At 39.5% G+C, this 18,972-nt stretch overlaps 3 protein-coding genes across 4 annotated transcripts in view; 2 read left to right on the top strand and 1 right to left on the bottom strand.

The window, feature by feature from the left end:
* kcnn4 (potassium intermediate/small conductance calcium-activated channel, subfamily N, member 4) overlaps positions 1 to 7,351 on the top strand; it is a 21,422-nt gene extending 14,071 nt beyond the window's left edge. The window contains exons 5-9 of one of the 2 annotated variants that reach the window (XM_023419839.2): positions 1,089 to 1,199; positions 3,970 to 4,091; positions 5,072 to 5,141; positions 5,690 to 5,856; positions 5,963 to 7,351. In XM_023419839.2, coding sequence (XP_023275607.1) covers positions 1,089 to 1,199; positions 3,970 to 4,091; positions 5,072 to 5,141; positions 5,690 to 5,856; positions 5,963 to 5,966 — 474 coding nt within the window. In that variant the 3' untranslated portion in view covers positions 5,967 to 7,351. Of the gene's footprint in view, positions 1 to 1,088; positions 1,200 to 3,969; positions 4,092 to 5,071; positions 5,142 to 5,689; positions 5,861 to 5,962 lie in introns of those variants that run through there. The other variant, XM_023419841.2, reaches the window with a different exon arrangement.
* Positions 7,352 to 7,419: 68 nt separating this feature from the next.
* Positions 7,420 to 10,624, bottom strand: LOC147818369 (uncharacterized). The gene is made up of 2 exons (XM_087177568.1): positions 10,277 to 10,624; positions 7,420 to 9,348 (listed from the first exon to the last, which is right to left on the bottom strand). Exon 2 carries the CDS (start codon positions 9,315 to 9,317, stop codon positions 7,518 to 7,520), a length of 1,800 nt encoding a protein of 599 aa, XP_087033694.1. The 5' UTR covers positions 9,318 to 9,348; positions 10,277 to 10,624; the 3' UTR covers positions 7,420 to 7,517.
* Positions 10,625 to 11,365: 741 nt separating this feature from the next.
* On the top strand, positions 11,366 to 18,815 carry smg9 (SMG9 nonsense mediated mRNA decay factor). The gene is made up of 13 exons (XM_023419843.2): positions 11,366 to 11,785; positions 11,872 to 11,946; positions 12,216 to 12,450; positions 12,616 to 12,713; positions 12,848 to 12,960; positions 13,941 to 14,052; positions 14,252 to 14,347; positions 14,534 to 14,619; positions 16,485 to 16,591; positions 16,696 to 16,803; positions 16,986 to 17,111; positions 17,352 to 17,496; positions 18,134 to 18,815. Exons 1-13 carry the CDS (start codon positions 11,639 to 11,641, stop codon positions 18,210 to 18,212), a joined length of 1,527 nt encoding a protein of 508 aa, XP_023275611.1. The 5' UTR covers positions 11,366 to 11,638; the 3' UTR covers positions 18,213 to 18,815.
* The last annotated feature ends 157 nt before the right edge of the window (positions 18,816 to 18,972 follow it).

Below are 18,972 nucleotides of genomic sequence, written 5' to 3'. Positions count from 1 at the left end.
ACCCCCCCCCCCCCCCCCCCCCTTATAAGGGAAAACTTTCCACCATATCCATTTTTAGGTGGTTTATTGTCTTTGGCACCACTACAACAGGAGGGTGTGCCAACCTGTGCCCATGATTTGGAAAAAAATTTCCTACTCCCATCAGGGCAGTTCTGTGAGCCAGTGACTGGGGTGATGCTCACACCTGTAATATGGCTGAAAGCATCTACGGTCAGCACTTCTGCTCCACTCCAGCCATAACTCAATTTGCAGCTGTGTAAAGGGGCTGACAACACTGTTTGCATCCCATCACTATGTGTGGATGGATCCACGGAAAGAGTTTGTACCTCCCTGGTTTTCACAGACGGTGTAATGACGGATAGTTTATGGCTGTTGGAGTGAAGGATAAATTTATCTTTTAAAACTGGTTTGTGCTTTCTAATGCTCAGGCTTGATGTTGCTCTCTCCTTCTTTCCTTCTCTCTTTTTAATGCAAGCTGAAAAGAGGAAAACAGGTAAACACTAATTAATCTTTTATCATTATCCATGGTGTACATGGGTTCTGTGCAGTGTTTTGTCTGTGTGTGTGTGCCTATTATGTGTTTATTTCTGTGAGTATGTGGATGTGATTCGCTCTGCGGCCCATCCAAATACTCACCATCGTTCTGTAGTTCCCTGTCCAGCAATAGCACAAGGCTATTCTCAGAGGAAACCCGCACTATTATAGCAGTGCCACAGAGGCCCGTGTTTAACCATTGAACTCTCTGTGTAAATATAACTTTGATTTATTGGATGAAAGCATATGAAGTATGAAGATCAACATTCAGTTTTCTCAATAAGTGCTTTCTCAAAAGACGCCAGAGCCACTGTTGAGGAGTCAGACGAAATCAGGCTTAAAATCCGCCTGTAAAAGTTTACATCACTCTCTCTTGAGTTCAGCCTTGTTGATGTCACTACAGTATTCTGGATCAGTCTTGCTCGATCATTGGGAATTTGTTGAGGCAGATGTTAAATATATCAGTAACCATGCCAACAGCTCTCTGTCTGTGTGTGTGTGTGTGTGTGTGTGTGTGTGTGTGTGTGTGTGTGTGTATGTGTGTTGGGTTTTAGGGTGTAGCCTGCACTGCCATGCTGGTTGCAGTTGTTACCAAGAAGCTGGCGTTGAACAAAGGAGAGAAACATGTGCATTTCTTCATGCTGGACATTCAGATCTCTAAAAGGGTAAGAGTAACGCAATATTTTTCTCAGCAGAAGTGGATTATAATGTTTATAAAGTTTACATTATGAAACGCTGGAATATCAGAACAATATAACTGTTTGTCAAGATGTGGATTGTTCTTTGTTAGTTTAGCTATTTTTTTTTTCATCAGCTATATGACTTTTTGGATGTGCATGCATCGCCACTTTTGTACCACTTTGCTTTGGAATTCAGCTGTTTTGAATCATTTGCATCATTCTTACTTTTTGCATGTATTGGAGCAAATACTATAACGTACATATACACCCCACATAACTGCTGTATCTGTTTCCAAATGAGCTGTAAGATTTCTGAACATACTTTTCTTTTTGTCCATGTAGCTATTGGTTTCAATTAATGTATGAAAATACTTATTTATCAATCCCAGTGAGACACCAGCGTCCCGCCCAGAGTTCAAGTGAGGTTTGCACATGAACCAGTTCATCCATTTCTCTGTCAATCAACATATCAATACTCCTGATCTTTATTGGCAAAATGAGCCACCATGCTTACTTGTAACGCCTGCTTGTGTGTTATTATGATGACCTAATGAACATGTGGGCATCACACTTTAGCTGTGTTCCATTCTGCTTGCGGGGGGCGGCAGTTTTAATTTGTTGTTTTTGTAAATAATACACATTCTAGGAGTTGACCAATAACCAATGGAGTCAGAGTGGCGTGTTTGATTTTAGTTTATAAGTTTAGTTTTTATGCTGTCACAGATCATAAATAAATCATCATTTTCAAAAAGTCTTGGTAATTCTGAAAAAAAGAAAATGCGCTAGATACCTGTAGCTAAAGCTAATGAGATGTTATATAATAAGGCAGCTTTTGGCCTGTGACTGAAAGGGTTATGTCTGTGATATTTTTGTCAAAGTAACTGGAGCATTGCATGGTAATACAGCTGTAAGTGCACAATGATTTGAAAAGTCTGTATTGCATTGCCAGACAACAATACCATAACTCAACTAAAAAAACAAAACAAGAATGAAAACATTTTTACACTGGAAAAGGCCTGGTAGTTTAAATATGTAAACTATGTTACAGTATTTGTATTGAATGGGACGAAACAATTCAGGTCATTTAGTAGGAAACCACTATAAAGTAGAGTTCAAAGATTGTCTTTACATCCAGTTATTAACAGATTAACAGCTCAGTATAGGTCAGATACTTTATCATCAATCATCTTAGACGTGGTGTCATGTGACTAAATAAACCATAATGACATCACAGACTCTCTTGTACCACAGAGACATTCAGATATAAAATATAAAGTCCACTATTTATAGATGTAACACGGTGTGATTTTTAAATTTGAAAGACCTTTAATGAGCTAAAAACTTTTATTTTTTCAGCATTATTTTGATATTTATCTCATAATAAAATGAACTTCCCTGTATAAACACTTAGTAAACAGCCAACTACCCTCCCCCCTCAGAGGTTACTACAGTGTAGCAAGACAAATAAGAAAGCTGATAGAGAGTTGTCAAGATGGAAGCGTCACTACTTTCCATGTCACATGCATGTTTTGGTTTTTGCCTCTTTTTTTAACTATTTTTTTCCTTAAATAAGAGACACCAGAGGACAGGATAGTGTGGGAAAAGAGGAGGGAGATGAGGTCTGCCAACCTCTTTATAGCCTTTTCAAGGCGTCAAACAGAGGAAATAATCTTATCTCTGTCAGGAAAGAAACTTGTGTCAGTTCAGGCCGGTGCAGCGATAGGCCGGAAACTGTTTGAGCTTACGTGTGTTTTTGTGAGTGTGTGTGGAAGTAGCTTGCAGAAGAGTTACTCTGTTTGTAGCCATGGACAGCATTGTGGTGTTTACCTCTTGATGGGAAAAAGTAGGTGTCTGAAAAATGAAAGCTTACAAGGAAACATTGTCCTAAAGCCAGGAAAAAAAAAATAAAGTTTTAGGAATAAAAATGTGTAAAGATCAATAGAGTTCCTACAATCTGAAGTTTCAGTGTGTGTTTCATATGCAGTGCTACAGCTTAGCACCAAACTGTAAAGCAGTGTCTGACTATGGTAGATAACGCTGCTTTGGAGGATACAACCATTTCCTTTCTCTCTGTGGCTGCATCCTGTCATTCGGTGCATCTTTATGCCTTGCTTGTGGTTGTTTTGGTCTGCCTGTGTGTGTTTTTGTGCATGTGCGTGCATCCTTCTGAGCTTTCTGGTGCAGTCCAGATTTACACTGATGGGAACAAGGGAAGACATCTGGATGCAGACATTGACAGCCTCTATTAATAACCCCCACAACAGGGGCAGAGTGACATCATCACGGGGCAGTTACAGTGATTTGGGCAGGAAGACAAACAGACACGAATAGAATCAAAGAGAAAAGTGCAAAAAGGTGACACTGGAGAAATCCTGCAATGCCTAAACCTAGCTTCTACTCTGTACGTCCTGTTCTTCAAAGACTTGTATTAAGCCTTTCTGTGAAAATAAGCCTTCATACTTCTGTTTTATCTGAAATCAGCATCATAGAGCAAAAGGGCTGAACAGGAAAGACTGTCTGGATTTAATCAGCTCGCTTAGATGACTCATGATTTTATTTCCCATACTAAAATGATAGATATAAACCAGATTCTGTCTAAAAAAAAATTTTTTTAAATGAGATAAGCGCTGTGTGGTTTGGTCAGTCAAGCCTGAAAGTTTGATTGACTTTATCTTGACAGTCTTATCATCGCATTTCTTCTCCTGGAACTTCCTTGTTTGATCAGTCTATTTGAATTTTTCTGCCTCTTTACCAGATCCGCCACGCTGCTGCTAACGTGCTAAGGGAATGCTGGCTTCTGCATCGCACAAACCTGACAAAGGGCAACCGCGGTGAGCACAGAAGACACCAGAGATGCCTTCTGGAAGCCATCAGAGTGTGAGTTACTGTTTCGCAGAATCATACCTTCAGTCAGGATGTCTGCATATTTTTATCTGGGCGAGGGATTGGGTGGTGGTTTGTGTGCCTTAGATGTGTATTTTACGGGTCATTAACTTAGTGTCAACATGCATAACCGCAGAGTCACAGCTTGAATGGCTAATTTAGATTAGTAATTAGATTTGTTTTAATCTTTTATGTGGGAAGGGCATGTGTGAACAAGGGCCCACCCTTTTATTATACAGAATTCAGGGCAAAGTTTTTGTTTTACTTTTCAAAGTATGATTTGACAGTAAAACACAACAGAATATACATCCTCTTAGACACACTTCCATTTACATGTTTTTCCTTTGAATTGTATCTTCTTGTTATTGAGCCAAAGCTCCTCCTTCATGAACAAGTAAAATGCATGAGACAGGAAGTCCAGAAGTGTATGGTCATTATCCTTACAACAGGATTATGTGTGTGTGTGTGTGTGTGTGTGTGTGTGTGTGTGTGGGTGTGTGTGTTAGCCTGGGTGGAGGGATTGTACTTCCTGCTTTATACCGGGCAAAAGCACTATAAATAAATACACTGTGGAAAGTACCATCGGGAGGCACCTCCACACCTTGGGGTTAAGAACGGTCTACCTGGATGCTGATTGATCCATATTTCATTTTTTGTTGTAAATGGTAAATTTAGCCATTTTCCCCCTTTATATGTCATTAAAAAAATAACAAACACACAATGACTCATGCATTTTGAGTAGTGGAATACTGTGTTGTCTGGATATTCCTCCACAAACCAGGGGTTCTGAATTGTCTGTTCTGTTTGCCCGAAAATAGGACAAAGAACTTGTCTTACACTAGCACATGAAAATACTTCGAACTGTTTCCCTTTCTGTTGTCTCAGTGTAACATTTGGAATAATGCAATTAAAATGTGAATATGTGTGAAATCCTTCCATGACTGAGATCTATACTGAACCTTTTGTCTGCACAGATTTCGGCATTTACGCCTCAAACAAAGACAATTGAGAGATTACGTAAGCGAGATGGTGGATCTCCCTAAGGTGAGCGACAGCTGTCACTGGAATATTTTGCACATTTCATTGGAAAAGGTTAATGCCAAATAAGATGACAAAGATCCCTCTAAAAACACTCACTACTTACATAGACTATTACGCAGCATTTTACGGTCTGCTGTTTATCACTAGGTGTTCAGACACATTAAATGCTTGTTAAAAAATCTCCATAAACTGTCTCAGGATTCATTTGTGTCAGGAATTCATAGGCCCAGAAAAGTTTTCCATGTGGAATAAAGCCAAGATGTAAAGGCATTACCCAGTGAGAGGCACTAGTGTGTAATTTGTGAATTTTAAAATGCATTTTGTTGATTGATTTATGTGGAAAACAAGCCTGGTTTTTCCAGTCTTCAATTGTAGCTCCTTGGTAAGATGTAAAAAGTAAGCCACAGCGAGGCCGAGCACAGAGGGCTAAAAAAAGTAACCGAAATTTGTTGCTGTTGGCTTCTTTGCAATTCAGTTGCTAGAAACGCTACCAGAAATTCCATCATGAATACAAAAATCTTTGCATTTGCATTTTGTGGCTGTTTTGACAGATGCAGATGATAATGTGTGACCTGAGTGCCAACTGGAATAACTCCTATCGGGAGCTGGAGCAGCGTATCCTCTCCATGGAGCAGAAGCTGGATGAACTGAGTCGCTGCTTCCAACAAACCTCCGAGCTGCTTTCTCAGGTCCTACGTCACCGCAACCCAGAGATCAGGTAAACAACACTTAGGACTGCTAGTGACGCTGCGCCGATCTGCTAACGACGCGCTGCAGGATGTGGTATCTACGCTGAATTGATTTTTTTGATTGTTTTTTTGCAGGTGACATGGCTCTATGCATTTTGTTAAGAACGGAGACAGTTGACTGCCTTCAGTGTTTTCATCTACAATATCCATGAAAATGAGACGGTAAATCTTCTCCACCCAGAGCTGCTCCAGACTCTTAACATGCTGAACCACTTGGAGGACTGGCATACCTACTAAAGATCTCATCTTCTGGCCCTGTGCAGAGTGCACTGCACAGTGACTCATAGCAGTAAAATTATACAGATAAAATAAGACTTCCAATCACTGTGGGAGAAGATTCCCTACACATTTTGAGAAATCTGTTGTGATTTCAGCAGTCGTGTTTGTGACAGTGAAAGAACTGAATTAATCTCAAACAAGAACTATGGAGATCCTTGTAATCCAAACTGTCAAAGGCTCCAGGATCGCTCTCTCAACTGCTATTTGTAAGGTTTCATTGATGGACTCCGTCGCCGCCTTATTCCTGTGGAATAAGATATATATTTTTACATGCTAATTTTATTTCAAATCTCTTGCAATATTTTTTATCAGTGTTAGCCTAATCAGTTTTTTTTACAAACCTCTTGCAAATCCTCTTTTCATTAGCAGACAGTTTAATGGTTACCGAGCTGATTGTTGTTTGCATACAGGCTTATTGAATATAATACATTCTCCAATAATTCCTCATTGTTCTGCTTTCCTCCAACCCATCAGGTTAATGGTGAATGAAATGATGTGTTTTGATGCTCCACTAACAGAAGAAACTAAACTTCAGTTATATTATAACCTTTATTTCAAACTGTAAGTCCTTGGGATTTTAATGGATGTCAACTGAAACTCATAGATTAATGTCTACAGTTAAGGTTGTAATCATCTGATGCAGGAAAAGCATCTGACAGTTTACACCTGTTCGCAGAACAATGAAACTTGAGTGTAAGTTGCCTTGTAAGCAGCTCCATCTAGTGGACATGAGTTAAGTAAAGTATGTAATGTTGAGGACAGTTAACATTAAAGTCATAAAGATTATATAACAACCATAAAAAAGTTATATGCTATTTTTAATCCGAATACCAATGTCTCATGGGAGCATAACATTGAAGTGTAGGCTGTTGTGAAAACAAATCTGAAAAACAGAACACAAGAGGCCCCAGAAACCCCCCGTACAAACCTCACTGTTAAAAATGCACTTTGTGAGAAAAATAGCAAAACTGGACTAGCTCTTTCTCTGGAGGATAAACTGGAGTTTTATGTGTTTTAACTTAATCCAAATACTGAAAAAAGTTCCTTGTGGGTTCAATTGTGTTGTCAAAAGAACTTATTACTATTATTATTATAACAGTTTACTATGTATCATTTGCACATGGTGAAAACATGTTAACAACCATCCAGGACATGCTTATAATTAAAAACTATTAAGAAAAAACATGTATGTGATTCTGCTTTGATTTTGTCACTTGGTAACACACAAATTAAACAAAATAGTGACAATCAGATGATGTGTGAAACATCCCTTTTAATTTAACAGTTTGATTTAAATTGTGGTGGACAAAGTTGAAGAAGAGTGGCGAAAACCAGACGTGTTGATCCATTGTCATTTCAAGGGCTTCTTCAATTGTTTAGTTTTTGTCCAGTTTTGAAGTTGGTGCCATATGTAAGCAGAAGGCCTAAAAAATAGTTGTCCACAGTCACATGTAAAGGGCATTTTGCATTTTTTCTTAACTTTACGTCTCCATGGACGCCCGGAAGGACGGGACTTTTTCTGTGATTTGCCCTTCATGTGTTCAGCTAAGAGTCTGGCTCCTATGAAAGTCTCCCCACAGCTGACGCAGATGTAGCTTATGGCCTCCGCATGCTGAACACAATGTCGCAGGAGGTGCAGCCGGTGCTTAAAAGCTCGGCCGCACTGGCACTGGTGTGAGCGGCGGCCTCGGTGGAGGTAGCGGTGGCTAATGATGAGGGAGGGCTGCCGCAAGATGGCACCACACTGCCTGCAGGGGTAAGGGACCTTGGAGCGCCAGCCTGTGTTCATACGTTTCATCAAAGCCACATCTTGGCTGTCGTTCTCGAACATGGCCATAATAGTGGGCGAGACGGGGTCAGAGGTCGCAGTTGCTGAAGTTGGGTCGGTGTCAGACTTCAGAATAGTGGACAGTGAGCCTGCACAAGTTTGGTCAACATGCAGCTTCCCGTTACTGACCTGGTTGACTACATCTGGACTACTGACGGTGGACTGGACTGCAGTGCCATGGAAACCTGAACCCTTTTTATCGGTCAATGCTGATGGATTGGTAATAATGCATACTTTGGTGCTGACCACTGATGTGTGGACTCTGGTAACATGGTTTAACAAAGTTTTGTCAGAAGTGAAAAAGGATCTGCATACGTTACATGCTTTCGGCATTGTCTCAGAACAAAAGAAGACCAAAGGTGATTTGCTTTCCTTGGGACACTGGTGGTGATGGTACAAGCTCTCGTGAGAGAAAACCTGGCCACAGATGTCACAGGAATACAAAGGCATATAGTGCTCATTAAGATCAGTCTCAGTTAGAAAGAGCGTCTTGCACAGTGAACACTGATATTTTACCCTTATACCACTACAGTGCAGCAAATGGAGCTTCATTGACCTAAATGGCCCTCTACCACATGCAGCACATATTGAACTATTAACACTGGGAAGGGCTGCAGGGTTTTGTTTAGAGTGCAGACTATTGGAAGAGTCACTGGAATTATCAGCTGAACTTGAGCCACCATCTGATTCTGCATCATCTGGACACATGTTTGTAGGTTTACAAAGTGTCTTATCTTCATCATCAGATTCAGAGCTTGTTGAATCATCTAGCTTCTCACAGTCACTTTCCATGTCAATGTCTTTATCATCTTCACCCACTATATATTCTACACTGTTTTCAGATGTCTCAGGTCTCATCTCAATTGTTTGCTGAGGCCTCAACTCTGACATTGAGTTACACGGTACTGAGTTTTTACTTTGCTGTACAGTCACCTCATCAGAAAAGATGCCAGGGTTCTGACTCTGATGTATGACTGCAGAAATCAAAGAGGGAGCTTCTTTAAAAGGCGCCGAGCCACTGCAATGTATCTCTGCATGCTTGTTCAATTCCCACACATTACTGAAAGATTGATGGCACTTTTTGCAGAGGGGCGGCGAGTGTGCATTATCCAGGTGCGTGGAGAGTGACGTCAGGCGTCGGAAAATAATCTTGCAGATGTGGCAGGTGGCTTTAATATTGTGGCTTTTGTAGTGTGACATCAAGTTTTTTATGTTGCTGAATTTTTTGCCACATTCCCAACATTTTGCCAGTGTGCGTGCATCATCCACCTGCCTTTTTGTAGAGATACACCATTCTTCATCGCTGCTCGAGTCTTCAGACATAAGGAGTTGGTCAAGGCAAACTCTGGATGGTCTGCAATTTAAAGCAGACAGAATCACTTAAAAAAATGTCAAGCAAGGTTTCATATATGCATAACAATAGAAGCATTACATCAGACAGCCATTTAATCTAAAAATAAAGATTTCATTGCTAATACGTTTTTTTATTCAATTATCAACCAAAAATTCCAGACATTCTTTGAAATATCTCATCAACTACTGGATTGCTATGAAATTTTGTACAGACAGTCATGGCCCCTCGAGGCTGAATGCTACTGACTTTGTTGATCCCGACTTTCCCTCTAGCGCCCTTATGAGATTCCCTTTTGTGGCTTCGGGTAAAATGTCAAAAACTGTTGCCATTAAACCTGTTACAGACATGCATGCCCCCCTCAGGATGAATTATATCCACTTTGGAAATCCTTTTCATGTTGAGCCATCCTTGGATCAAAAATTCAATATATCCAGCAATGTCCAACTTTGGTTTTTGTCTGAATACACTGCCACAGCCTCGGCTGTACTTAGTGCTTGGGGTTAATCAGCATGCTAAATGTTAGCATGCTAACAATGTACCTGCTTAACAATAGCATGTTAGCATTTAGCTAAAAGCCCCCTCAGTGCCTAAGTAGATCATAAAAGAGATGCTAACATGGTTGTAGGCTCTTAGTCCTGTTCAATCTGTCATTGTTTTTGTCTTATACCATATTTATAACATTTACATTCAATATCCGTGTGATTCAGACAAAGTAAGGTTTTTGAAGACTGGCATATAATCATTAATTGCAGCTCTAGTGAGGTTAACTTTTCGTGTCTTCACGTGCCTCCCTTGACAGCACATACCCACTATCACTTTTCACTATTTCCTACTTTTAGCTAGTTAACGTTATAGCCCACCAGAAACGAAAGCTCTGTCAGAGCCACATCACACGTTACACTTATACATGCACAGGGAAACTACTTACCTTTGCCCACAAGTACAGCACTAATACACCCTTGCCTGTGCCACAAAACAACGATGGAATAATTTGATTCCTCCAAACTAGAAGGTGACGATTCGTCCGAGACATTTACTATACGTTACTAAAAATACACTAAGAGCTAGCGTTAACGTTTACTTGTATGTACTGACTTAGGTTTTTAGGAGACATAAACGGCCTCTTTTAAAAGATGTGTGTCTGAAGCGCATCCAGCTGTACAGGTGACGATAATACAGGCATGATTCAGCACATTACAACAAGAGAAACCTTTAAAAATTCATATTTAATGACACCGTCATATTGTTGATGGCGTCCGCACAGCTAGCCCCTCCACCTCCGGTTAAAGGCGGAAGAGAGACGCCTACATATCCCAGAGTGCATCACTCAACTTCCATGGCTTTCTTAGGCAGTTTAATATTTCTTTAAACTCCATGAAAACTCTTGGTTGATATATGTGCAGATACTGTAATTTTACTCAGTAGACTAATTTGAGAATTATATAACGAGTTCATCCCAAAAAAATCATCCCAGGCTAAATTTTTTTTTTTTTTGAATGGCACGGGCGGTCTTCAATTATCAATATGGTTTTTCTTTCTGTTCTATTTTTTATTTTTTATTTTTTATTTTTTATTTTTTATTTTTTATTTTTTATTTTTTATTTTTTATTTTAAGGCAACCAGGAAACACCATATTCACACCACCAAACAATGCCCATACTATATACAGTGATTTCTTTAACTTTGCCTTTAAGAAATCTGACATTTCAGGATGCCATTATTTTTAATAAAGGCAAACAAAAAGTAGCGAGGCACGGTTTAACGTTATATATACATCGTCCTATATTCCTTTATACAGTAATATATATAGTAAAAATACAACGTGTGAAATGGTTCCTGGAACTACCCACATCATTACGATGTTTCATAACGACTCCATTTACCAGACGAACGAGATGTGTTTGATTTTAGACTAATGGAATTTTAGGCGGGTGGAGTTTCTTCCAGGACGATGATATTTGAGAACCGCTCCCACATCGTATTGTAACGGTTTGCGTCGAGCTACCAAACAAGCGCACTGGCGGAAAGCTTTAGCTAACGTTATTTACGTCCACAGACAAGTGCTTGAGGTTGAACTAAAACGATGTTACGATTAAAAGTCTTTAAATTTCAAGGAGAGTAATGGTAATAGGACTGCTAGTTAAGAACAGATTTCTCGTTTCGGGGGATATTTCAGTAAAAGTAAAAATACCTTTAGCTCGTCTCTGCTCGGACTGTGGTTCCATCGTTTGTAGCTCTGTGTTGATATCCGTTGTGCTGTTTTAAGTCAGTAAATCAAGCGAGTAGGGAGATGTCAGAGTCTGGCCACAGTCAGCCCGGGATGTACGGGCAGGGACGCAGGAGGAGGAGACGCCGGGGAGACAGAGATGCAGGACCTCCTGGGCAAAATCTGTCTGGTCCTAGCCGGGATCGAGAATACCAACCGAGGGAACGAAGGGTAATACAAGCTCACACTCATGAAGTCTGGGTTGTTTAAACTGCTGGCGTAACTGAAATCTGAGTCGCTTTCATGTGTCTGTTTAGGATGGGAGCGAGGATCCACCAGGCCCACTCATTCAGAAGACCCCCATCATTCTTGCAAAACCCCCCGGGGAAAGGGTACTTTGGCTTGTGTCAAATTCTGAGCTCTTTTTTTTATTTAATTATCTGTATTGAACACAAACAATAAAGACATTTGAACGTTAAGATTTGGCAGATGCTTATACCTAAGGCGATGTAAGTCATAATTCTCTCCATAGTTCAGCAGTACATTCACAATGCCATAACAAATGAGTCACGGTTAATCATTACAGAAAGTAGTCTTTAAGCTCCTCTACCTCTCTGCTCAGGCATCTATTGAATTGTGCTTTTAATGGATCCTTTTCTAGGCCAAGCCATCACAGAATGCACCTGTCAGTGGAGCTCCAGTCTTGGAGAAGCCCATCATGCTAATGAAAGCCAGGGATGATGGAGGGAAGCCAGGGACCCCTCCAGAGGCAGCAGCTCAGCCCTCTGGCCCTGGACCCTCAAAGATTGAGAGGGAAGGGCAGCGACCTACCCAGCCTGTGTACCAGATCCAAAACCGAGGAATGGGTGCTTCTGCATCGAGCAGCGCTGTAGACCGTGAGTTATTGTAGATTTAAAAAAAATAACTATTGAAATTGTATTGCAAATTACAAATGTTAGTGTGATGTTAAGAACTACTCCATTTGGATGCCCTCATTACGGCAAAATTACATGTGCAGAGAAAAGAAAAGTAGATCCAGAATTGTTTCATGTGACTTCCAGCTATGGTTGGCCAAGCTAAACTCCTCCCTCCAGAGAAGATGAAGCACAGCATTAAGCTGGTGGACGATCAGATGAACTGGTGTGACAGTGCCATGGAGGTGAGTTAATGTTCGATGAATTTAGTTGATTAGTTGATTGATGAGCCATTGTATTAAATAACGGAAGAATGTTTTCAATATACTGTGCTGTTTTTACTCAAAGGAAGTTGCTTTTTTGTTGTGATGTGTTGCAGTACCTGAGGGACCAGACAGATATGTTGGTGGTGGGAGTCATTGGCCTTCAGGGAAGTGGGAAATCCACGATCATGTCACTATTATCTGCCAACACCCCTGAGGAAGATCAAAGGTAAGACTGTATGAAACACCAACAATACCCCCAGGCTTGTAAACTGCTCAGCTATGTGTAAATTATATATTGATTTCATTTAATAATAAAAGTAATAAAAACATCTAATTTTGCACTTGTCAAAAGCGTAATAAGAAGTAAAATGACAGTCAGAGAAAAGCAGTGGATAAAAGATGTCACAGTTAAAAGATGCTGATGAGGATTATGCTTTCCCATAATGACAGAAAATGTCCCATAATATGCAAGAGGAATTCGAAAACAATAAAATAATGTGTTCCTGAGTTCAGTTTACTAAATGAAGACTGAAGAAAACAGTTAAGACTAAACTGAAATTTTAGTTTTGTAAAAATCTTCCAGTAAAAGTTACTGTTCAACTTGCAGTATTGATTTGTGCGAAACTAAAGCTTTGTTAAGTGCTTTGATTAAGGCTAAAACAGTCTACTAAATAACAGAATATAATAGAAAAGCTGAATATAGTAGACACATGTAATTATAATGAGTTTTTGTCAGTGCTACATACCGAAACATCTCATCTGTTATTATAGATTATTATAGAAAGGAATATATGTGTAGGACTTAATACAATCATTTGTTTAAGATGAAGAGAGTGAACTGTCAGCCCCAGTTTGTCTTTCTGTTCATCATATTGCTCAGCTGGAATAGAGGTAGTTTTGCAAAAGCAGCTTACCCATTCAAAGTTGAAATAACACAAACAGATTACACAAATCAATAGTAAATATTTATCTGTTTTTTTCTTCCCATCAACATTTTGTATTTTAAAGCTGCACACTGAAAGAGACATAACTCTTTCTGACCACACAGAGGCACTATAGTAAACTCAGCTGCTTCTGTGTCGTCTGGTGCCGTGTTTCAGATGAACATATGTTATTTTGTTTTATCACAAAAGCCAGCTCAGTGTGTGACACTGAGGACATGGTGTGTCCTTTGTTTGGAATAAGCATCTGTATTTTTTTGCACAGAGGTTATGTATTCAGAGCCCAGTCTCAAGAAATCAAAGAAAGAGGAGGAAACCAGAGCACAGGGATTGATTTCTTCATCACACAGGAGAGAGTCATCTTCCTGGATACACAGGTACGTAAGAATGAAGTGTTGTGGATACAGAGTCAGTGTCTCTTTTCTGTAGTATCTCCAATTTGCTGTCAGAATGAAGGGAAGTAATGAACTCTGAAATTTAAATGTCACCGTGGAATAGCTAGAAGTCAGGATAGTTGGTTGGTTGGGGATTGAATCAACATGTGTGTAAATGCCTCTTCCTTGTTTGTTTCTTCAGCCGATCCTCAGCCCATCTATTCTGGACCACCTCATCAACAACGACCGGAAGCTGCCTCCAGAGTACAACCTCCCTCATACGTACATTGAGATGCAGGTCAGTGACCGGCCTGCAGAGGGCAGTAGTTGTTTATTTTGCCCTGGTGCATAACCTGTAAAGACCAATATGTACCTGTGGTCCTCCAATTCACTGTTTAATGACAGTTTAGTGGTCATTTTAATTCTGTACACACACATTCACATGTAGCCACATTAGTCCTCTCTCTTTATAATCTTTCCCCAGTCTCTTCAGATCGCTGCCTTCCTGTTTACTGTGTGCCATGTCATCATTGTCGTTCAAGACTGGTTCACTGACTTAAACCTCTACAGGTAGGTACTTGTTTATGTGTGATAGATCTGTATAATACTCACTACCCAGCTTTGCAGGAAAAAAGGAGAGGATAGCTCTCAGTAAGGCTCTGCCAATAACTTTCAAGTCCCCTGCTCCCACAGGAATGTTGAGTATTTCATCTTGTATCTTGAGAGGATATTTGTCTTCTGGTTTTCTTATGAGCTCAGTAATGTTATTCTTTCAGTTGGTCTTGTCAACAGTGAAGCCAGACATGTTGAAAATCGCTACCTATGTGCTGCCACACACTCATCTTGTCCATGTACACCAGTATCTGCTCAGAATACCCACACTAACCCAAATTACTCTGTAGCTAAAAAAGATATTGGTAATTAGCTTAGTTCTAGCTAGGAAGTAGATTGCACTAGAAATACATGGACATCAAATGTAATTACTTGCATGTCTTGGAAAGTGTATAAATTGAAAAGTGTAGCAAAAAAGGATAGGTGCACATTTTTCAAGTATGTCTTAATACAATATTGATAGTATGCTGAGTGCTGGAAGAGCAAGTAAAGTGACAGATAACGCTTTCTATGTACATACATCCCGCGACCCTACTAGAGGATAAGCGGTAGAAAATGAATGAATGTACATACATATGGGCATGTGTGTATTATTTCGAGACAGACTTGAAAAACTGTGAATTAACCATTTAATAGTTGAAGAATAATCTGGAAAGAATAAGAAAATTTAATTCCCTATGCACCAAGCATGACCGTTGTACTCATACTCATACAAAATCTCATCATTCATTAAACAAAATGACTTTGTAGAAAATACATGTTGTCATACTCTCTTCTCTCATATGGATCCAAATGATGAAAGAGAGCAGATGTTGGCAGGGTGGGGTGAGATGACATATATACATACATACATATACAATACTATAAAAGAGGGTTTTATCCATATCGTCCATTCCCAGATGTTGGCCAATATCACATAGGTAATGTAGACAGAGCTAGTTGGAATTAAGCATTTGTTAAAGGCACTGTGTTTTATTTTGTTTTGTTTTTTTCATTATTGCACACCAAAATACATTGGGCCTCACCAACCATTCTCAAAAAGAAATTCCTTCTTAAAACCCACTTACGCGCCTTTTACAAAGATTCTGCCATTCACCAATGTTTTCTTAGTTGGGATTTGATTTTAGGTAAGAACAGAATCTACACACACTCAAGAGCTCTCTTACGCACATTTGAGTTCTGACATGTTTGAATAAAATAAGAGGTTATTGCGTTTTCTTCGTTTCTACAGTTATGTTATAGATCTATTATATTTGATTCCGGTGCTCCATTTTTAGATTTTATTTTATTGTTGACACATTGCCATGCTGGAGTGTGTATGGCATCGCCCTCATTCCCCTACACATGCATGTGTTAATACAAGGCTATTTTCGGTCTGAATCCACGCAAACTAAACGTGACCCGCTCATAGAAATGTTGCTCCACTGCGCTATTAGTGGTCATAAACGCCTACCGGTAACTACCTGTAGATGTATGTTTATGTAGGAATATAGTAATAGGCTGCCAGAAAATACACACAGATTTATCCTGTGATCAGAGCATTACTATGCACTGTGAGGAAAGTTAACTGAGCAGATTTTGCTAAACTTAATTACAAAATGTCAAACATGTACTGTAGATATTCTAATGTTTTACTGTTAATTATGCTGTGTTGTTATCATTGGACCAAGCTTATCAACAGCTGCCAAGGGGATTTGTTAGTCACTTCCCTTACCGATTATACTGTATTCCCACAGTTGCAATCAAATTGAATTGCACAGCAGTTACCTTTGCAGCTGTTGCTTCTGGTTTGAGAAAAATTCCAATGTTATGTTTTTGGGAAGGTTTCTTCAGACTGCTGAGATGCTGAAACCTTCCACTCCGTCCGCAAGCCATGACAGCACTGGCTCTTCAGGAAATGATGATGGAGCAGAGTACTATCCTCATATAGGTGACTATGTTAAACAGAAACGTAAACACAATCTCACACACCAGCCAGGTTTAATAACATTAACATGAAAGTCTCTCTTCTTTAAACTTTTCTTTTTCACCCAGTGTTCCTCCAGAATAAAGCCAAACGGGATGATTTCTGCCCAAGGAATCTGAAGAACATGCATATGGTGGTGGACAAATTAATGGCCCACTCTCATCTCAAATACAAAGGTGCAAAACTATAAGAGTATTCTCCCCATATTAAATATATACCGTTCACATTATAGTTGTTTTTTTTTTTTTTTAAGTCAAATCATATTAAATATTATTAACTAAATACATAAATAGCCCAAATTGCTTAAGCAAACATACAACACCTCCACTCATTCCATAATACTTGGTTTGTATTTTAGGTACATTGTCCATGCTGGACTGCAATATCTTCCCTGGCCTGGGACAGGACTATCTGTCACCTGAGGTCAACATGTTCTTACTTCCTGTGCAGGACAATGACGGCGAGGATAATCTGACCAAAGCAGGTTACAAAGCATTTTTCACATAAGGCAAAACTCAATATACAGTATCTAACCCAACTACCTATAAAGTAAGAATTTGCCTGGATAAGTGATGTGTATCATGTTGACATATCATTTATACATCTTGAAAGTAGAATTAGAGGCTTCTCGACGAATCTTTACTTCCCTTCAGGGACTAAAGCAATGTCAGTCCTTGGTGTTGTGCTTGTGTAAGGTGTGAATTGATCATGGTACCATGTTTAGGGTCGGGAACATACCCGCTCTTCTCCCTGCTGCCGGGGTACAGAGGACACCCTTCCTTCTCCAACATGGTTTCAAAACTTCGCAGCCAAATACTGACCATGCCCCGCTGTCAGCTGTCACACACCATCCTCACTGAGAAGAACTGGTAAACATCACATTCTGCTTTGCACACCTTCCATTTAACTTCATTCTTGTGTCATTAATTTATAACATAGTTTTACAGAACAAAATAGAACAGCCAAACATGACAATAAAAATGTTATAACAACATGGACATCATTTTCACTTGGGATTGGGAATGCATGCCAGAGTAGTGTATCAAGCTTTGCTTTGCAAACTTTTGCAAACTCACAGCAACTAACTTCCTTTGGATATGCCTCACTTTATTTGGTGTTGGAGCTATACGCATCTTTAAAATGAACACCTACAAGACAGTGTTCAGGGCTTGAAAAGTACCTCCAGCTCCTGTGCATTTTTTCCAGATAAAAATCATTTAAAAGCGGATTCAATAAAGGACACAAATGAAAATCGAATTATACCGACTGAAATAAGAAACTGGTCATGAATTCAGGTACAAGCTAGTCTTTATAGCAAAAAGCACAATTAAACTTTTACTGAGTTTTCAAAGTGTGGTACATGTAACAACACTTGTATTTAGGAGTTGCACACCCTTATGGGGAGTTAAGAGTCTCTTAATTCTGCCAGTTGGGAGGTTTTAGCTGTAGGATGTTTTGTGTACACAGCCCCTGGTCTCTCTCTATACATTTGATCTGTTTTTACAGGTTCCATTATGCAGCTCGGATCTGGGATGGGGTGAAAAAGTCCTCAGCGCTGTCGGAATACAGTCGCCTGCTCTGCTAACACCCTGGTTGAACTGCTGTTATACACATTACCGGCACAACCTCTTACGTCCAGTTATCAGGTCACGCGAGGAGAATTGTGGCCCCGAAAGTGGAGACTGTTGTTTGCATCCTACAGGAAAGGAGGAGTGAAACAGGAGCGTTCAGTGTTGAAGGCATTATATGAAGAAAAACTGACATGACTTTACTTGATGTGATTAGAGCATTTATGATTTACATGTTGGAGGTACAATTAAAGGCATTTTGACTGTCTTTGGCAGAGACTAAACTCATGTCAATCCTTGGTCATGTTGTTCTGCTCAAAGGCAAGTTTGTGAACTTGTCTCTCAGTTCTAAGGGTTTTGTGCATCTTTTTAGCAGGTTTTTGTTGCATTAACTTTATATATATATATATATATATATATATATATATATATATATATATATATATATATATATATAATATTAAGTTATGTCAAATGTGTCAATACTGAAACATTCTGCTGAATTCAGCATATTATTGGAGCACCATTTGGTCTGATCGGACAATATATTATCTTAAGTTTGGGGAAGATTGCGATGGAGATTACAACCTGAAATAAAAAAGTGGTTTGATTAGACACAAGAGGGTTTGTTTCTTCTTTTATCTGCTGCTGGACAAGGTATGAAGGTATCAAGTGAAGCTTGAAATCTTGGTGCCTTGAATGAGAAGCCACATGTTTCCCTTTTAATATGAAAAGTTAATCCCTTTGTTCTCAGCTCATGACAAACCTTTTTACTTA

Source organism: Seriola lalandi, unplaced genomic scaffold, assembly GCF_002814215.2.
Source record: "Seriola lalandi dorsalis isolate HSWRI2012SDOR001 ecotype SW California unplaced genomic scaffold, Sedor1 jcf7180002054609, whole genome shotgun sequence".
In the NCBI taxonomy this organism is placed as follows: domain Eukaryota; kingdom Metazoa; phylum Chordata; class Actinopteri; order Carangiformes; family Carangidae; genus Seriola; species Seriola lalandi.
The sequence above is the reverse complement of the archived record's forward strand: the minus strand, read 5'-3'. Positions and strand labels throughout refer to the sequence as shown.